This window comes from Neltuma alba, unplaced genomic scaffold (assembly GCF_004799145.2).
Source record: "Neltuma alba isolate B1F8T4 unplaced genomic scaffold, ASM479914v2 tig00006298_pilon, whole genome shotgun sequence".
NCBI classification, from domain to species: domain Eukaryota; kingdom Viridiplantae; phylum Streptophyta; class Magnoliopsida; order Fabales; family Fabaceae; genus Neltuma; species Neltuma alba.
This window is the reverse complement of record NW_021634414.1, coordinates 52,350-72,748: the sequence shown is the minus strand read 5'-3', so window position 1 is coordinate 72,748 and position 20,399 is coordinate 52,350. Positions and strand designations below refer to the sequence as shown.

The 20,399-nt window shown below is 34.7% G+C and overlaps 2 protein-coding genes, 1 non-coding gene and 1 pseudogene across 3 annotated transcripts; 3 read left to right on the top strand and 1 right to left on the bottom strand.

Moving 5' to 3' along the window:
- Positions 1-803: 803 nt before the first annotated feature.
- Positions 804-2,299, top strand: LOC114750051 (uncharacterized; annotated as a pseudogene).
- A 1,885-nt stretch (positions 2,300-4,184) lies between these two features.
- TRNAE-UUC (transfer RNA glutamic acid (anticodon UUC)) lies at positions 4,185-4,256 on the bottom strand. Its single transcript has one exon. It is a non-coding gene; the product is annotated as a tRNA-Glu (tRNA).
- Positions 4,257-6,267: 2,011 nt separating this feature from the next.
- LOC114750044 (wall-associated receptor kinase-like 22) lies at positions 6,268-9,771 on the top strand. The gene is made up of 3 exons (XM_028938588.1): positions 6,268-7,120; positions 7,632-8,992; positions 9,307-9,771. Exons 1-2 carry the CDS (start codon positions 6,268-6,270, stop codon positions 8,807-8,809), a joined length of 2,031 nt encoding a protein of 676 aa, XP_028794421.1. The 3' UTR covers positions 8,810-8,992; positions 9,307-9,771.
- A 5,011-nt stretch (positions 9,772-14,782) lies between these two features.
- On the top strand, positions 14,783-18,554 carry LOC114750043 (wall-associated receptor kinase-like 22). The gene is made up of 2 exons (XM_028938587.1): positions 14,783-15,632; positions 17,371-18,554. The coding sequence occupies exons 1-2, from the start codon at positions 14,783-14,785 to the stop codon at positions 18,552-18,554; spliced, it is 2,034 nt and encodes a 677-aa protein (XP_028794420.1).
- Positions 18,555-20,399: the final 1,845 nt, after the last annotated feature.

Genomic DNA, 20,399 nt, shown 5'->3' with positions numbered 1-20,399 from the left:
ATTTAGTCTGCGTTGCGAAATTGGATGGTTCTAAAGTGAGGGGTGAGAATTATGCGGCACACTTTGATATTTGACATCATTCTTTTATGCCTATCATAAAATGGATGTTGCACAATCTTACCCTAAACTATTCATTTCAGTGGACTTACTTTTTGTTATCTGATGTTCTATTTGTTCGTGGGTTCCTTCATTCGCATTTTATTGATACTGGTTTCAATCAATGAGTCTGTGGCATTTCTTATGATTTCAGAAAATGTACGCATCTATACGCTCATTACAATAAGATTTCAGACCATCAACTTGAAAAATCTTTGGTGCTTGATGTTCTCTTGTTGTTCAAATTTGTTTGTCAATGAAGTTTGTTCGCTGTTGTGTATATCATAGACGAACTAGGAGTTCCTTACGCAGTGGTTTCTTCGTGATATGCTTGACAAATGTGTACACGATAATAATTTCAGATTGAAATCCTAAAACGTTTTACAGAGAGAAGCTTTTTCGGATCTCATAAACTGAGGGAAAGACAGACAAGGTTGAAAGAATACTTTCCTTCTATAAACCCTCTGCAGGAGGTCCATTTCAAGAAGCTACCACCCATGTAAGGGGACAGGTGGATCTTTTGGGAGCTGTGTTGATGATGAATAATATTGATGAGGATAATTTAGATTTAATAAATAGAGCTGGAATAAGGACTGGAGTTGATTCGAGGTTAATTTTTGAAACAAACATCAGGGATAAGAATACTCTTGTTGCAGAGTTTGTGGCCAGTCAGAACGGTAAAGATCATGACACTGATGTCCTGGAAGCTCGCTTTCTCTGGCGAAACTCTGTTATATGGCAACAGTTAGTGATTGGTTATCTGTGATGGCTATCCCTATGGGAGCTCAATGCAAAGATGTTGCAATTGCTTCGAAATCTTTCCACCAGGTACTACAGAATCTTATTTGTTTCTTTTTGGTGACTTAGTAATGTTCACATTGAGAACTTGAAAATTTTTATCCCACCAAGCTTTTGTCATTTCTACCCTATAAAATTTGGGTAAATATTACTTGTTACAAGTTCTGAGAACATGGAAACAGCCTATAATGGTTAAAAAAAAAAAAGAAGAGAAAAGAAAGAAGAAGAATCTATTTTTATCTTTTTCCCGGGAAGTGTTAGAATTTGCAGCCATTGGTTGTTTGGTTCTCGTATTTGGCTGACAACAGATTTCATCATCCTGAGGTTAAGTCATGTGTATCTAGACAAATAGATGGTTCACCATGCCTTTTAAATTTAATCTGGAGTAACCAAATGTAAATATATCTTTGCATTTGCAATTGACATGACTTTAAAGTCATACAATTTTTTTCTCCTGATTTGTCTTCTTTACCTCCCTATATAAACTGAAAAATTTTCTTAGAGTGAAAGTATATTCATGCAAAAAGGACTTGTCTATATTCTTTTTTTTATTTTATCTGGTTTTGGCTATCATTTGTTTATAGGGCCCTAATTGCCTCATGTGTTTCTGTGCATCAAGCACGGAAGGGCCTTACAGACGTTTCCTCGGCTGGACCACCACTACTGAATCTGCAGAATGGTAGTGCCATCAGCATGATGGTGAGAAAATCAAATATTGTTGCTTCATTGGCTCAATTTGTATCCGGACTTGGAATGCCATTAGGTCCTAATGCAAGTGAGAATTGGTCCAGCACTTTCACTGAACTTTCATGTCAATTACCCAGAGGAACGAAGCTATCTGTTATGGGTCTCTACCAAGTTCCACTCTCATCAGCAGAAAACCATCAAAACTTGGACCTCTTGCATTTCCAATACTCACGTCAGAACAAGCAGAGCCAGAAGTACCTGAAACTGTCTATGGAGTATATCCTTGGTCGGAAACAAAGACACGTGTCTCCACTAGATCGATTGCCCTTGCATTGGAATCAGAACTTGATGATATCACAAAGATTGGAGGTTGGGTTGAGATGGAACAGGTCAAATGTTCAATGGGGAGTGAGTGTGTCTGATGTCTCAGAAGATTCGTTTGGCTGGGGAATGAGCCTTAATGGTATGATTGGAGATTCATTAACCGGGGATCTCTTTCAGGCTGAATCCTATCTGAAATTTAACTTGGGTAATAATTCTCTGCTTGAAGCCAGGTCTCGCTTATGCGGCTGCTGGGAATTCTAAAGTAGTTGTTTGATGCTACGCTCTAGTTGGTCCTTCTGATCATTTAAGCTCAATTGAGTTGCATTGTTATGTACTTTTTGTTCAGGTGCTCATTATTTTTTCATCGACGTATATAATCCAAATCATTTTTTTTCTCGGATCGTTCTGTGCTTATAAATTTAAGATTTTTCTTTTAAAAATTAATTTACAATGTTATATCCATTCGTACAAGCATACATAGTGTCGGATTGTATTCCCTTGGGCATGCCTTTTCAAGGTATGGGAAATTTTACAATAGCCTAGGCGGACTTGTGTGTCATGCAAATCTTATCAATGGTTTTGTTTTTTTTAAATACTCTCAACAGTCTGATTGTTGTAAATTCTATATTTTTAAGTGTGCATAAATTTTATATTTTACATCAAATTTGTTATATGCTAAAGAAAAAATAATTATCTAAAATAAGATTTGATCATTCGATTTACTTAAATGAATCAATTTATTTGAAAAGATAGATGTAAAAACAGTAACAAATCATATTATAATAATATAAGTGATGAGTAGTTAAATGTTATAACTTATAAGGGATCATGTCCTGTTAATTGGCTTTGAAGACCCACGTTTCCTCTAAATCGTGAGAATTTTTTTTTTGGATATTAGTTACTTTACTTCTCTTCTTTTTTTATTATTATTTTAGATATGATCGTTATGGTTCCCCCCCCCCCTATTTCCCAAAATTTATATAATAACACTCATAATTTATGTAATACTTAAAACTCTTGATGTCCCCCTATATTTACCTAAAAATAAAGATAAAAAGGTAATTTTAATCTTAATCTTATTTTTTTAGGTGTAATATTATCTCTAACATTTTTAGTAGTGCAATTTTATTATGATCTTATTAAGTATAATTGTACCCCTGAAGAGTAAAATTGCATAAAAAAAATTTATGGGTGTAATTGCTCAACTAAAAAAATTAGGCATAAAATTGCACATTTACCTTAAAAATTAAACAAAAGGCATCTAAAGTAGTATACACAATTTACAAAAGGCTGATTGTTGCTTACTCAGAATTTAGGGAAAATGACAAATAAAAGAGCTTGAAATTATGATATTCTAATTTAAGGATTTAAAACTTCAAAATGACAGGATTAAAAAAAATCAAATTAAAATTTTGAAATTCAAGAAAAATAATAAAAATACTCTGTTGTTTTTTCCTTAAAAGTTTGGAATTGTCCAAACTTTGGCATTGGCCAGGTGGCTAGTGTGGGAGCTTTTTTTTTTTTTTTCCCCTCTCCTTTGAAAGGGAGGAAATGGAGTTAGTGGGGGTTTTTTTTTTTTTTTTTTTACATTAAAGCATAGGTATCCTCTTATTGGAGGCAATTCTATTTGAAGTACTATCGAACATTAAATGTAGGCAACTCTCTCAGTAGAAATTTGAGCATTGGTTCATTACATTATGAAAGATTAGTCCCTTTTACTAGATCCAATCCTGTTGGCGAGGTTAGTGGTATTTGATCCCCAACTAACCGGTTCTCAAAATTAAAGGTTACCACTAAGCAAAAAAGCTTTGTTAACACTATAAAGTTAAAAAAAAAAACAAATAAATTAATTTTTTTACTTTGGCCTCAGCTCTTGTTTTTGATAACATTAGTTTTAGCTCTTGACAGTAATTCATCTAGGAATCAAAAGTCGTGATTGTGAAATAACAAGTCTTGATTATTGTCACAAGTACTTTGTATTTGGCAATAGTAAATGCCTAAATTGAAATATCATAATTTCGAGCTTCTCTATCTGTTATTTTTCCCAGAATTTATTTATTTTTGTTCTCTTTTCTTTTCTATAAAATTCATTTTTATTTGGAAAAAATTTAAAAATGCCAAATAAAAAATGTCAATAAAAATTATATTGTTATTTATAAATTTAATATTGTTAACGTTTATTGGTTCACTTTGATCACCCAGAAAACTTCGCCAAAGAGACAAAGGAACCTGGTATTATTATTATTATTGACATTATTTCGGGAAAGGCCCAAAAGGAATTCCGTTGCCGGGAATCGAACCCGGGTCTCCTGGGTGAAAGCCAGATATCCTAACCGCTGGACGACAACGGATTGGTTGATCGCTCGTTTACGCAAATATGTATTTCATCATTTTTTTAACTTTTCTGGCGTCCATTTAAAGCACCTCATGCCCAGCTCCAACGCAAAGAGGAAAACTTCTGAATTTGGAAACTAAACCAATCGTCTGGTAATTACTGATTGTATGCTTTCCTGATACCAACGGGGTTCTTAGATCAACACCCAAAAAAAAAAAAAAATCTCCTATGAGAATTAAAATTTAATTTTTTATTAAGAAAAATATCAATATTTAATATTTAATAATATTTGCTTTCAATAAAAAAATAATTATGCCTAGCAAAAAAAAAAATTTCCCAGTCCTTATTGCCACGATTTATTGGTAATTTAAATTCAAAATTCATTTAAAATTAGCTTATATTTTTAAAAAGTTTAAAAAACTATTCTCACAACTTTATATTCAAGAGAACTTTAAGGGAAATGTTGAGCTATAGGTCCCACATCCCAACATGAGAATCCTTTGATCATAATACCCACTTCGATTTTATTATAAGTTTGAAATAACTTTCAAATAATTAATTTACAGATAATTAAAAATTAGTTAAAAATAATAAATATGTTAGAAATATATTTTTGTTTTCAAGTATATCTTTATAATAAATAAGAAAAAAAGATAAAAGAGAATGTATGAGAAAATATGACAATAGAAAAATAATTAAAGGTAATATTAAAAATATGTATCAAAATGTTAAAACAAACTCAAATTAAAGTTTGTAAAATAGACTATAATCGTTCTCAAATTTAAAGTTTATAAATATAACCGGAGGGAGCAGTTGAGATATAAGGGATTATTTAGAATAGAAACAGATAATTTCATTAAAAAATGAATGACAGAGAAGCAGATACCAAAAACCAAAAAGGCCATTACGAGGAATAAATCTAGATGTACACGTCTTCAACAGACGCATGAGTTTCTTCTTCCTGACGAAACAGACGAATATAATAGCGACGGTGTTTTGGACTTATGACTTTATTGAAGTACCTACTTTGAATTACTTTTAACAAATCAAATTAGGAATATATAAAAATAAAAATAAGTAGACGTCACACGTGTGAGTAGATAATTACTACCTCCGGTTCTTAATATAAGATCCTGTTTGACTTTTTGTTTGGTCTTAATTATAAGACCCCAATCTATTTTGTCTTTCATATTTATGCATTTTTTTTTTCCAAGATAGTCCTTATAATAATGATATTTTTAGCAAATACACTTAATTAGCAAGAATATTTTAGGAATGACAATACTTATTTATTACAAATAACTAACTTAACTTACTTTCTTAATCTCCTCAAATAAGTCAACTGGGTCTTATAATTAGGATCGAAGGCAGTATTATTTTACGCACACATACACATGTTTTATACGATTATATATGATATTATCACGTCATATTTAAGTGTTATGGCGCCTAATTAAAGGTAGCTCTCCCAACATACTTTCTTTTTTCAAAAAAAAGAAAATGATTCAAACTCTCCACTTTTTTTTTTTTTAAATAGAATCAAGTTTCTTCATTCAACCACCGTATTTGATTATGAAATTATATTAGGCATCACATATAATTTTGGGATTGTGCAAGTATAAATGCATAACATCCATAAAATATGTTAGATGATCCTCCTCCATGGCATTTTGACTTTTGGTAGATGTTCAAATACCCATTAATTGTAATATATTGATGCTTCAAAATCTTTTTTTTAAAAAAAGAAACTAAGCTTTCAGATAATAACAAATGATTCACACGCATATTCAAATACAGTTGCAAGTGTCATTATCTCCCGTTTGATCGTTGATTTATTACATGACATGTGTGCCGTCATTTTGAAAAGTCATTCACAGAGCCACCTTAAAGTCAAACTTAAATCCGCCCATGTTGTTATGTTGGAATTCTCTTCCCTTCAAATGGAATATCAAACATATTCAACCTACACAGACATATTTATTACAGTATGATTGATCCCAATGAAGCTCATTTCCTCGTCTAAAGACATGAGGCTTCCTTCTTCTTTTTACATTCTGCTTCTGTCTCTGCTTTCTGCAACTCTCCATTGTTTCTGCCAACAAGAATACCTTAACAACACAGTCTATGACTGCAATTTCAACCTCACAGCAAAAGCAGGATATGTCTGCAATGGCCTCCAAAAGTCATGCACTTCCTTTGTAACTTTCAGATCAAGGCCTCCATACGATACTCCTCAAAGCATCGCCAATCTTCTTAGCTCAGAAGCAAGTTCCATAGCCTCCATCAACAACATCTCAAGCAATAACATAAACAGCAATATTCCTTCCAATCGGACTGTGATTGTTCCTGTGTATTGTTCATGTTCAGGCAATATCTACCAGCATGCCACTTCTTATGAGATGAAAAAAGGAGACTACTACTTCAAATTGGCCAACAAGACTTATCAAGGCCTTGTCAATTGCCAGATGCTAGTACGTCAGAATTATTACCTTCCTGTCAATATCAGTATTGGAGCTCAAGTTTCAGTTCCAGTGCTGTGTGCTTGTCCCACAGAGAGACAGATCTCAGATGGGGTCTCTTCCTTGCTGGTTCATACCCTTGATTATGGGGATACGCTTGAATCAGTTGCAGAGTCCTATGGTGTGGATCAACACAGTTTGATAACTGCTAATGAGTTGCCTTCAAATGCCACTATCTCTGCTTTGACACCTATTTTAGTTCCACTTAAGCCTTCTTCCTGTAAACTCAATCCACATATATTCTACTGCTCCTGTTCATTCTTTCAGCTTTACCTTTCAAATTCAAGTTTCAAACCTCCCAATTGTGGTCATCTTCAACCACATGCAAACCGTTTCCCTGTAAGATTGGTTGCTTCCATAGGTAAATCTCTTTTCAGATCTTTCCAGATAACCATGTTCTTAGCTAAGCATGATTGCGACTCACGTCAACCTGTTATCATAGGAAAATATGCAGAAGATATAGTTGTTTCCAAAAATGTTTATGAATCTCACTCCCCTAAAATGATATTGACTCTCACTTGTTTGCTGTTGGGTATATGGGAAATAACCTTTAGTAGTATGAAGTTTCAAAGCAGGAATTTCGGAAAGACATGTGATGCACATAATTTCTATATGCCTAATCTATTAGCCTTTTCGTTTATATAATAAATAAAACACATACCGAGTAGATATCTTAACTGTCCAAACTAGCTATTGTCTCACAAGTCACAACCTAATCTTCTCTCATCCTTGCTCGAGTGGCTGATCAAATCAATATCATTCATAAATTTCTGTGTCCAAGTACTGTTTGATAGCTATGTACCATGCTCTGCAAAATCTCTTGTCTGGAAATACATAATTATTCTGTTGCACTTTTGTTCATATATTTGCAGGTGTTGGTACTGGTGCCATCTTTTTGTGCTTATTTCTTTTGGGCTACAAGTCACATCAATGCATAAAACGAAAGCAAGAAAGAGTTCGTAAGGAAAAGTTGTTTAGGCAAAATGGTGGCCTTCTGCTGGAAGAAAAGATGTCAAATTATGGAAATAGAGAAATTGCAAAACTTTTTACAGCAGAAGAACTGGAACGAGCAACAGATAACTATAATCAAAGTAGGTTTCTTGGTCAAGGTGGGTATGGAACCGTTTATAAAGGAATGCTACCAGATGGTACCATTGTTGCAGTTAAGAAGTCCAGAGACATTGCAAGAAACCAGATTGAATCTTTTGTTAATGAAGTGGTGATTCTATCCCAAATAAACCACAGGAACATTGTTAAACTCCTAGGTTGTTGCCTAGAGACTGAAGACCCATTATTAGTTTATGAGTTTATTCCCAATCGAACACTTTCTCACCACATCCATAACGAGGAGCTTAAATCAAAACTTTCCTGGGACAACCGCTTTAGAATCGCTTGTGAGGTTGCCGGGGCAGTGGCGTATATGCATTTTGCAGCTTCCATTCCCATCTTCCATAGAGACATCAAAGCTTCCAACATACTCCTGGATCATAATTACAACTCTAAAGTCTCTGATTTTGGGTCTTCCAGATCCGTTCCGCATGATAGGACTCACTTAACCACAGCAGTACAAGGCACTTTTGGGTACCTTGATCCTGTATACTTCCAATCAAGCCAATTCACTGATAAAAGTGATGTATATAGTTTTGGGGTTGTACTTGTAGAGCTCATTACTGGAAGAAAACCCTTCTTGGAACAAGCTGAGGGTCAAAATCTTGTTGCAGAATTCATTTCTTTGATGAAGAAGGACCAAGTTTTCAAGATTTTAGACGCCAGGGTTGTTCATGAAGGAGGGAAAGATGACATTCTTGGCATTGCAAATCTTGCAATGAGATGCTTGAGACTGAATAGAAACAAGAGACCCACAATGAGAGAGGTTTCAACAGAGCTAGAAGCACTGAGAAAAACACAAAATGCCTTAGAGATCACTGAATGCTCTCATGAGTTTCCAGATGATAAGGACACCATCTCTTCTTTCGAAACAATCCAAGAATCCACAGAAGAAAGCATGTCATTATTTCTCGGAATGGATTCCACATCCATCCGAAAGTGAACCAGACACCTGCAACATTCTTTCTTTTTTTGCATACATGGGGTCCATATCCTTAGATCAGGATTGCGCCATTGGCAAACTTCAAGAAGGTGCAGCAAGAAAGAACAGGCAGGAAAGTCAGTCGCTTTGGTACCATCACATTACAAAAGCATGCAGAACAGGAAGATTGCTGATGCGAGAACAGTAATATTGTATTTCATTTCTTTCATGAGTGCATGTTGCCCAACTAATTTCAGTTTTACAATGTTTGACCACTGACATCCCTTAACTGGCTTAATGGTCTGTAAGTTAGAAAATTCTCCTAACCACCTAACTAACTCATGGATCAACTCATTCCCTACATTAATCTTCACCAATTTGTGGTTAGGCATTAATTATGGAAGGTTCATTTTTCATTTTACATCCTTCTAAAGCTCATTACTGGAGGGAAACCTATTAACTTCTCATAATAAAATCAGGGTCAAAACCTTATTGCAGAATTCATTTCTTTGATGAAGGCTAGAGCTGTTCGATGGAAGGACGCATGATCTTCTCGCATTGAGATGATTGACACTAGAAGGGAACAAGAGACACACAGTGAGAGAGGTTTCAGCAGAGCCAGAAGCACTGAGAAAGACAAAATACATTAAGGATCATTGAACGTTTTCTTGAGTTTTCACATGACAGAAAATCGGTTAAGCATGGCAATCCTTTCAAATCAGATAAAGAACCCAAAGAAGAAAATACATCATCGTTTGATCCGCCTGAAAGTGAAGCAGATACTCACAACACAGAGACATGAAGGTTGGTTGTTTTGATACCGTCACATTACAAAAGCATGCAGAACAGGGAGATAGTAAATTAGAAAAACATAAGCTTTTATTTCAATGCTTTAATGTAGAGGACATTCTCAGATTCAGATATGTAGTTCACAGTCTCAACTAATTCCACTTTTCCAATGCTGTGCTTGACTCGTGAATCAACCAATTCCCTCCATTAACCATCATCAATTGATGGCTTGGCATTCTTTATGCAAGGTCCGTTTTCCATTTTGCATTCTTGTTATCATTTGAAAATTATTACAGCATGGGCTTCCTTTGAAATAAACTTTTCTTGCCCACACCCCACAAGACAAAAACCAGCTCCTAGTCACTGTCCTAGTGATATTCATGGCTAGAGTACTTTCATAATGATCGCCATTATAATTTTGGTTAAGACATACTGAAGATAGTTTACTGAGAAATTAAATTAATTAATCGGTCCCTCTGGTTCACAAAAAGGTCCTTAGACTTCAAAAAATGTATAAATTAGTCGCTATAATTATCTCTTCTTCCCAGTCAATGCTCGGCAAGGAAGTCGCAGCATCAATGGAAATTCCATTGCCCATGAAATTCTAATAACTCATCTCTGATTCCTGCACAGGCCAGTCACAGACTGGGCTAAGGGAAAGGATGAGATGGTACAAGTTACCACTTGATCAGTACAAAGTCTATTTTATATTTAGGACAAAGACAAACTCTTCAACTAACTCTTGCATTTAGGACAAGAAAATGCAGTTAATATGCTCATTATACAGCTCGTCAAGCAATGGAATCTTGAGCATAGGTTCAGACCAGTTCTTAGTTTCTGGTCAAAAGAAAAAAAAAAAGGACCTGCTCTTAGTTTCCTTTGTTTCTATCAATGAGTCTTTTCTTGCTCTTCATCAACGGAGAACAAGAAAAGAACATGATTCTTGTTGTTGAATAAGCATAATTATACCAAAAAAGGGAGTTTTTTAATATTTTTTTTTAATCATATTACTTGATTATAAAATATAATAGGGAAAAAAATGTAGTTGATTTGGTCATATAGATGACGTGTTATTGAGATTGTTGGCCTTCGTCTGAAAAACAATTGAGCGCCCACCTTGAGCTTGAAGTCAATGTAAGTCGGTCAACAATACTGTTGTGTTGGAATTCTCCTCTCCCTCCCATTCAATTTTAAACTCCTCTGTAGTGTCAACACATGAAGCTTCCCTTCAGGTTCACATTCTGCTCTTCTCTCTGCAATTTCTTAATGACTCCATTATTTGCTGTCATGGACCCCACGAGGACCTCATAATTGTTTCTAGACAAAATTATGCTGAAAGGACCAAAACCATAAGTTATGTTATTTCATGTGTTGAATGGCTGGATTTCTCAAATTACTATAAAGAACTGAAGTCCTTCTCTACAACTTGGGGGGGGGGGGGAACCCTTAAATTTTGATAACTGAATTAGCCATACTGACTTCTGGTAAAAAAAAAAAAAAAAAAATAGCCATACTGACGTTGTTAAATTTGCAGTGTAGTGAATTCACATATTGGGACCTGTAAACTTGGGTTCTTTGAGTGTCGTTCAGAACCCAAATTTACAAATTTAAGTACAAGTATTTGAATGAAAATGGGTTCCATATATTAATACTCCCTCTATCTTTTTTTATAAGAAACAATCTCTCTTGGCGTTAGATAAAGAGGCTTTGGGATCTCAATCCCCAGTGTTCTAATTTATTTTCAGCTTCTATCTTTTGTACCCAAAAAAAAAAAAAACTCTCTTAGTGGTATCCCTAAATGTCATAAACAAATCATCTTTTCTAAAATTTTTGTCCAAAAAATCTCTCTTAGACGCTAGGGTTGTTCATGAAGGAGGGAAAGATGATATTCTTGTCATTGCAAATCTTGCAATGAGATGCTTGAGACTCAATAGGAAGAAGAGACCTACAGTAAGAGAGGTTTCAACAGAGCTAGAAGCGCTGAGAAAGACACAAAATGCTTATTAAGAGGTCACTGAACGCTCTCATGAGCTTCCAAATGATAAGGACACCATCTCTTCTTTTGAAACAATCCAAGAATCCACAGAAGAAAGCATGTCATTATTTCTCCAAGCGGATTCCACATCCATCTGAAAGTGAACCAGACACCTACAACATTGTTTCCCTTTTTCGGTACATAGGGTCCATATCCTTACGACAAGATTGTGCCATTAACAAACTTCGAGAAGGTGCAGCAAGAAAGAACAGACAGGAATTACTCTGGTACCATGACTGCATGACATTGCAGAAGCATACGCAGAACAGAAAGATAGCAAATGAGAGCAAAGTAAGATTGTATTTCATTTCTTTCATCCGTACATGCTTCTAAACTAATTTTAATTTTACAATGTTTGACCACTAACATCCCTTAACTAACTTAACTGTCTTTAAGCCAGAAAATTTTCCATTAATCTTCACTAATTTGTGGCAAGGCATTCATCATCGAAGGTTCCTTTTTCATTCCACATCTTGAAGTCATTTGAAATTTATTACAGCATGCACTTCCTCTGACATCAATTTTGAGCAGAGGAATCTTGAGCATGCTCACTCAATCAGTGGAATGTTGAGCAAAGTTTCACAGCCAGGAATCTTTCACATTCTCTCATGGACATTAGGAGGGCTGTATGGTTTCCCAGTCTATTGAAATGCACATTAGGACTTGGCTAGACCTGTTCTTATTTTCTTTGTTTCTGTTAAGTTTTAGTTTTCCTTTGTTCTTCATCAAAAGGGAAAAAGAAAAGAACATGACATTTCATTTTTGTTGAATAAGCATAATTATGCAAGAAAAGAATTTGGGAAATTGTTTTGGTTTAATTATATTACTTGATTAAAATATAATAAACATACAAGTCTTTGATGATAATATAATATGATAAATAAATCATAAGTTTACAGTGGAATTCTTCATTAATTTTGAATTGACTTTTTGACTGTCAAATTAAATTTGATGGGATGGTTCTTAAAACTAACAGTATTAATGTGTACTGTTAAAATTTGATATGAATGATTCATAATTACATAGGAATCATTCACAATGAAGAGAAAATGCAGTTGAAAGGAACCAATCCGTGGGCTGAAGTCTTGCAATTTGCTGGTGTCATTTCCTAATGTAGATGAATAGTTATTGAAAGTTCTGCAGCTAATAATGTTAGATGGATAGGAGCTAACCATCCGTTGAGAACAAAAGATCAATGAGGTAAGGAGTGTGATTTACTACTGGGATATCAAAGTGAGTTAAACGCCACGCAAGATTATCCATGTTAATTTCCTGGTTAAGGAAGCCTATCATCAGAATGAGGACATGCCTATTCTTCAGAATCCCCAACTCAGTTTTTTTTTTTTTTTTAATTTTCTACAATTAAACACAAGCACACAAACATATTAACACCAAGCTAAAGCTTGGGACTTCATCCAAGCATGATGAATGGCGCTACTACGAGGACAACTTGGTGTTGATCCCACCTCATTGTTATACTCTTGAAAATGGATAAAGATGGATCAATTTAATTGTTCTCTTGTTTTTATTTGTATTTTAATTTCCAAGCTGTGAATTTGCCTTTTCATTCAAGGAAAATGAATTGCTATTGAAGGTGTTGGCCTTAGTTTGGGCCAAAAAAAAAAAAACTAGGGTCCACCTTGGCTCATGTTTAGCTATCCAATAGAAAAAAATTGGCACCGAGATAGGAGTGGAGAGAAAAGATTTTTAATGATCCCTTATTTAGTTTAAGAGAGGAAGAGAAGGAAGCAATGATTAATTTATTATTCTACCCTTATATATTATTTTTATTTATGTTATATAAATTAATTTACCCCTTAATTCAAACTGCATAATTTATTACAATTCATTCTCATTCCAACACATTGTCAATACATGTAAAATACTGATATAATGATTTTTTTATTTCTAATTAATATAACAATATATTTTAAAACTTGGAATATCACAAAAATCATAAAGGCAAATTATTTAAAATTAGTTTGCTTTGGAGAAGTTTATTTTTATTTTTCTCATGAGCATTGATAAAATATTACAAATATCATAAGAACAAAATAGTCAATAAATTTGACTCACCTCTGGAAGGACCCAAAATGAGGGACTCCCCTCCAAAAAATTTTAACCAAATACTCCTCTTCTCCAACCAAATACGCCCTAAAAAAGTCAACTTAACTCGGTCAACAATACTCTCGTGTAGGAATTCTCTTCCTCTCCCATTGAACTTCAAACTCATCACTAATCAGAACACATGAAGCTTCCCTTCAAGTTTTCTGCAATTTCTCAATCACTCCGTTCTTGCCAACAAAGCATGTCTTCACGAAACTGCCTTTGAGCATATCCCAACATGTGGGGTAAAGCATTTGCTTCCTTGAGCCACCAATTGGACAGAAATTCATTATAAATCAAAAATTTTTCAAACACGTGCACAGGCATGGACTTTCATAGTTACATATAAACACGTACAATAAATGCTAAGAGAGAAAAAATACATGCTATAAATACAATTCAGACAACTATTCTGCCCTGTTGCAATCCCCGCTATATTCTTCAATCAGCAGGGCTGGACAATCGGTTAAGTCTAGAAGGCATACCTCTTGCATAGCCACAATTTTCCTTGGTCACTGTGAAATACAATCGTTCATATGGGTGAAACAACATTCTTCTACCCCTACTCTATTTTGCATTTCTTGTCTAAGATTAACGCTTTTCCTCAAACATTCTCTGCACCATTGAGCCACATCAATGTCATCACATGCAAGAAAAATCTGTTAAATAGTTTTCTTGCCCATTCTGACTTTTGTGGCACCTTGGAAAAGGATGTCACTGTACTACTTAGATCTTACTCTAATAATTCCCTCTACAAAACTGATGTTTTATTTATTCCCCGTTCCCCCGAAACTCTTATAACTTTAGTTGTATAACTTATTTTATCAAAAAAAGAAAAAAGGTTGGCCAAGAAAAAAGGACTCCACGGTGCTCAAAAGAGAGAGAACGCGTATAAAAGTAACACTTCAGGCTTATTCTGATTTGAAGTCAACTCAAACCAGTCAACAATGTAGTTTTCAAATTGCCTTCCTCACCAATTTTGAAAAATTTGCCACACTCATGTATATATGTGTGGGTGTGTGTCAGAGAACAATACCAATGCAACCCATCTCTGGTCTGAAGTCATGAAGCTTCCTTCATTTCACATTCTACTGCTCCTGTTTGTGCTTTCTCAATCCCTCCATTGTTGCTGCCAACCTGACCCGGTCACCGACGCACAATGCACTTTCAACGAGACAACAAAATTAGGATACAAGTGCAACGGCTTCCAAAATTCATGCACCTCCTACGTTGCTTACAGATCCAATCCTCGCTATAATACCGCTCTAACCATTGCCAATCTTCTTGACTCCCATGCATCATCCATAGCTTCCCTCAACAACCTATCAAGCAACACCAAGCACATTCCTTCTAATCAAATCGTTGTTGTTCCAATTGATTGTTCCTGTTTGGGTGGTATCTACCAGCATCCCGTTTCTTATGCGGTGCAGAAAGGTGACACCTACTATGAGTTGACCGTATTTTCTTATCAAAACCTCTCCATTTGCCAGATGATAGTCCGGCAAAATTACGGATTTGACGCCCTCAACCTCACTATTGGTGATGAAATTTCAGTTCCCGTCTTATGCGCTTGCCCCACCACTGACCAGATCGCAGATGGGGTTTACTCCCTGCTGGTTCTCCCGGTTAACCCTGGGGATTCACTCGAGTCAATCGCAGAGGACTATGGTACGAATCCACAGACTCTGATGACTGCTAACCAGTTGCATTCGAACACTACTATCAATATCTCCACAACTCTCTTAGTTCCCCGCAAACCCTCCTCTTGTAAACTCAATCCGCATTTATTCTACTGCACCTGCTCATTCTCCGAGGAATACGATCCAGATTCAAGTTCCAACACTCTCAATTGTGATCATATTCAACCTGATCCTGATCCTGATCGTTTCCCCGTCAAATTGGTTGCTTCCCTAGGTAATCTCTTTTAAATTTGGGCAAATTAAGTAGCATCATTTTTAATTAGGTTCCTGTACTTCTTTCTTAATTGGGTCCTTATAGTTTCCTTAATTAAAAGTATTAGCCCCTGTACTCATAACGTAGGAGAAAGAGCATTAGCATGATGTCACTCTCAACCTGCATACAACTTGATTGATTTTGCCACATGAATCTAAATAAAATTAAAATCAACTAAATTAGATTATAGATTACAAATGGTACAAGAATACAATTATGAGCATAACAATTTTTTTCTTTCTATGTTGATAATAAAAAAATTATTTCATCATTTTATTTAAAAAAACTTTTTAGTCTATATTTTTGTAGCAACTTCTATACCCCTTTTAGTCCCTATTATGGGACCCTTTGTAGAAGGAATATGTTGTCATTTTTATAAGACCCTTTAATAGTATTAATAAGCATTAAATATTCTTTTCTTATATGCCCATATTCAATAAGAATAGTAGGAGTATGATTAATATGATTTTGGAAGTTAGCGTAATTAATTATGCTAATATTAGAAATCAATTGAATTTTATGATAAGTTTAATACTTTTGACTATTTTTATTTATATGTGTAAATTAATTAGAAGGTTTTTATAATAAGAACTAGAGAGACAATTGCTTAGTTAGTATCCACATGAGCCCTAATTAATAGATTACGAGCCCTGATTAATAGCATCCACTGATTAGAGGTGGAAATAAGCCAGACTTTATCCTAAACAGGTCATGCCTGTTTAGTAACAAGCTAGTCTGAGCTTGGTCTGTAGCCTGTTATAGGCTTTTTTACAACCTTAGCCTGATCTATGCAAAGGCCTGGCCTAGCCTGAGTCTGTTAAAAAAGCCTGTAATTTTAAAAATTTCAAAATGCGTAATAAAAAATACATAGGCTAATAAAAAAAAAAGTAAAATGTACATACTACATAATAATAATTTTTATTATTATATTTTATTTAAATTTTAATGTCATAAGTAATATTTTAAACTTTAATTACGATTAATATTATCAAAAATAAGTTACAAGTATATATTAAAATTTGAAATAAAACTATATATAAGTACAAAATTAAAATTTTAATTAAGATAAATAAACAGGTCAGGCCAGGCCTAATAGGATTAACATCTTTGGAAAGAGTCTAGGCCTAGCCTTTTAAGCTAAACAAGTCATCAAAGAGGCCAGGGCTTTTTTCTATTTAGAAACAAGTCAGGCTATAGACCCTTGACATATCGTCCAGCCTATTTCCACTCCTTTTACTGATGCTTATAATTAAGAAATTGTAAACTATAGGGACCTAATTAAAAATTTAGTAAAATTATATGAACTAACAAGTTAGTTGGCCCTTTAAATTCTGAACAAACAATCACATCTGTTTAAAATTTTAAATGAAGTTGAATTCAAATAACAACAACCCAAATTAAAAGGAAACTGTCGGATTTGTTTTTTAAACCAACACTCAAGAGTACCCTTGCGCCAAGACCACAACGAAGATGTCCAAGCCGACTATTGGCTCCAAGATAACCTTCTTTGTTTAAGTAGCAAATAAAATCAAAAACTTGATAAATTGTGGAGTTTATTTTTCGAGGATGGTTGATGAAACTATGCAATGTACTGTAATTGGGATGATCACTTTTCGCAGAACTCATACTTTCAAGGTACCTTATCTTTTGTCTGCAAACATAGAATTACTCCATTGCACTTTTGATCATGTCCTTACAGGTGTTGGCGTTGGTGTTGGCCTGCTAAGCTTATTTCTGTTGGGTCGCAAGTTATATCAATGCCTAAAACAAAAGCAAGAAAGAGCTCGCAAGGAAAAATTGTTCAAGCAAAATGGGGGCCTCCTACTGCAAGAAAAGATGTCATGTTACGAAAATGGAGACAAAGCAAGACTTTTTACGGCAGAAGAGTTGGAACGAGCAACAGATAACTACAACCGAAGTAGGTTTCTTGGTCAAGGTGGGTTTGGAACTGTTTATAAGGGAATGTTACCAGAAGGTACCATTGTTGCAGTCAAGAAGGCGAAAGAAATTGTGAGAAGCCAAATTGAGACTTTCATTAATGAAGTGGTGATTCTATCACAAATAAACCACAGAAACGTCGTCAAACTCTTGGGTTGGTGCCTAGAGACTGAAGCCCCATTATTAGTATATGAATTTATTGCCAATGGAACACTTTCTCACCACATCCATAACCAGGAACTTGAAGGAAAGCTTTCATGGGACATCCGCCTTAGAATTGCCTGTGAGGTTTCCGGGGCAGTGGCCTATATGCATTCTGCAGCTTCCATTCCTGTCTTTCATAGAGACATCAAGACTTCCAATATACTCTTGGATCACAAGTACAGTGCCAAAGTATCTGATTTTGGGACTTCAAGATCAGTCCCAAATGATAGGACTCACTTAACCACAATGGTACAAGGCACTTTTGGGTACCTTGATCCTGAATACTTCCAGTCCAGTCAATTCACAGATAAAAGTGATGTATACAGTTTTGGTGTTGTACTTATAGAGCTCATTACTGGAAGGAAACCGATTACCTTCTCTGAAGAAGATCAAGGTCAGAACCTTGTCTCAGAATTTATTGCTCTGATGAAGAAGGACCAAGTTTTTGAAATTTTAGATGCCAGAGTTGTTCATGAAGCAAGGAAAGATGATATTCTCAGTATTGTGAATCTCGCAAAGAGATGTGTGAAACTCAATGGGAAGAAGAGGCCCACAATGCGAGAGGTTTCAGCAGAACTAGAAGGACTGAGAAAGACACAAAACACTTTACAGATCACTCATTGTTCTCTTAAGTTTCCACTAGATAGAAAATCAGCTATGCATCCAACTCTTGATTCAGACCAAGAATCCACAGAAGAAAGCATGTCACTAATGTTCCAAATAGACTCCACACCCATCTGAAAGTGATGCAGACACTGACTACATTTTTAGTCAGTGGGATTGTGCCATTGACAAACTTTGATAAACTTTAGTTTGTTCTGATGCCGTTAGTTACGGAAGCATGCAGAATAAAAGAGAGGAGATAAGAGAAAAGTAATATTAAATTTCATTTCTTTCATGTAGAGTACATGCCCTGATATATAGTACTTAAATCTAGTTTTACAATGCTTGACCGCCAACATCCCTTAACTAACTAACTGTCTTAAAGAATATGCTCCTAGATACATAACTAACTCATAGATCAACTAATGCCCTTCATTAATCTTCACCAACTTCCGGCATGGCATTCTTCATGGAAGGTTCGTTACCCATTTCACATCCTTGCAGTCATTTGGAAATTATTACAGCATGCACTTCCTCTGACATCCACTCTCCATACCCACATTACAAAAACAAACTCCTAGCGACGGTGTTCTAATGAAAATTATGTCAATCATGATTAGAACATTGTCATTATAATGGTTTAGACATCCTAATGTTATTTTATTGAGAAAACTAATTGACTAGCCTCTCTACTTTGCACCTTTTTTTCCAAACAAGTCCTTATACTTCAGAAACATATAAATTAGTCCCTATTATTATCTCTATTTGCCCCCTTAATCCCCATTGTTTATGAAATTCTAATAACTCGTCCCTGCCTCCTCCACATGGCAGTGACAGCATGAAAGGGGATGGCAAAAGACTCAATGTGGTGTATAAATTACTACATGATGGGACAATGTCAATCTTAACATGTCTAGTATACAAACATGCATCTCTTTTTTATGAATGTAGACTACTTGGATAATCAAATTTCATTATTTAAGGAAAAAAGGCAAACTAACCAATAATACGAAATATGAATCAGAATGCATATTGATTTTGTTAGTTTTTCTCGCATTCTCAATAGTTGAAAACCCGAATCCAACCAGTGAAATCATTCACATGTTTATCAACAGTCCACTGTCCACTTTCACTAAAAGATTTGCATAACCGGTGGATGTGCTGCAAGTTGACAATCACACAAAAAGTAGTTAAGGGGCTCGGGTTTACAAAAGCACTCAAATTTCTAGAAAGAATCATACATACCATAAGTTGGGGTGAAAAATTTTTCAATTTGATTTTTAAAAAAGTTAAATCAGATAAAAATTAAATTAAATAAACTAATAAGAGTTGGTCTGCTTGATAAGGAGTTGGCTTATTCAAATCTCATTGTAGATGTGAGCGATGTATAAATACTTTTATAAAAAATTATTTGGGTTGTAATTGAATATGTAAATTTTGTTAGTAAACTTATCAAAATTGATACTACTTTTATTAAATAATAAAAGAATATAATAGTTTTAAATTATTTTAATAGGAAGAACTTAAATTTAATGAATAAAAAATTATTTGTGAATATTAAATGAAAAATAATTTTAGAAAATTAAAAATTATTTACGTATATATTAAGTGTACGTAAAGAGCAAATACTAAATTATAAAGTGAAAGCCCACTAATTTAAAGATCAACTCGAAGAGACTAATCTCTCAAGGTATTATCAGGTGTCCTAGCGGGACCCCTCCTAACAGTTTTTTTTCTATACATACCGCTCCAAAGATTGAACCCAAGACATAATGTTTAAGGTATCCAAGTTTCTTTTACTTTTTTTTTTTTTGGTACAAAAGTTCCTTCTACTTAGACTAACACTTGTTAGTAAATTTCTCTATTATTGGCACTATACATAGAAAAAGCCCAATATCTAGTAATATACACACACACAAACAGCCCAATGGCTTAATACCATCGACCTAGCTCAATGACTCAACACCACCGACCTGCCTTTGC

What these genes read in the sequence shown, in the direction of transcription:
- LOC114750043 (XM_028938587.1), top strand. Translation starts at nt 14,783, where the DNA reads ATGAAGCTTCCTTCATTTCACATTCTACTGCTCCTGTTTGTGCTTTCT. An exon ending in CAAATTGGTTGCTTCCCTAG is followed by an intron (nt 15,633 to 17,370) that starts GTAATCTCTTTT and finishes ATGTCCTTACAG; the next exon opens with GTGTTGGCGTTGGTGTTGGC.
- LOC114750044 (XM_028938588.1), top strand. Translation starts at nt 6,268, where the DNA reads ATGAGGCTTCCTTCTTCTTTTTACATTCTGCTTCTGTCTCTGCTTTCT. An exon ending in AAGATTGGTTGCTTCCATAG is followed by an intron (nt 7,121 to 7,631) that starts GTAAATCTCTTT and finishes ATATATTTGCAG; the next exon opens with GTGTTGGTACTGGTGCCATC.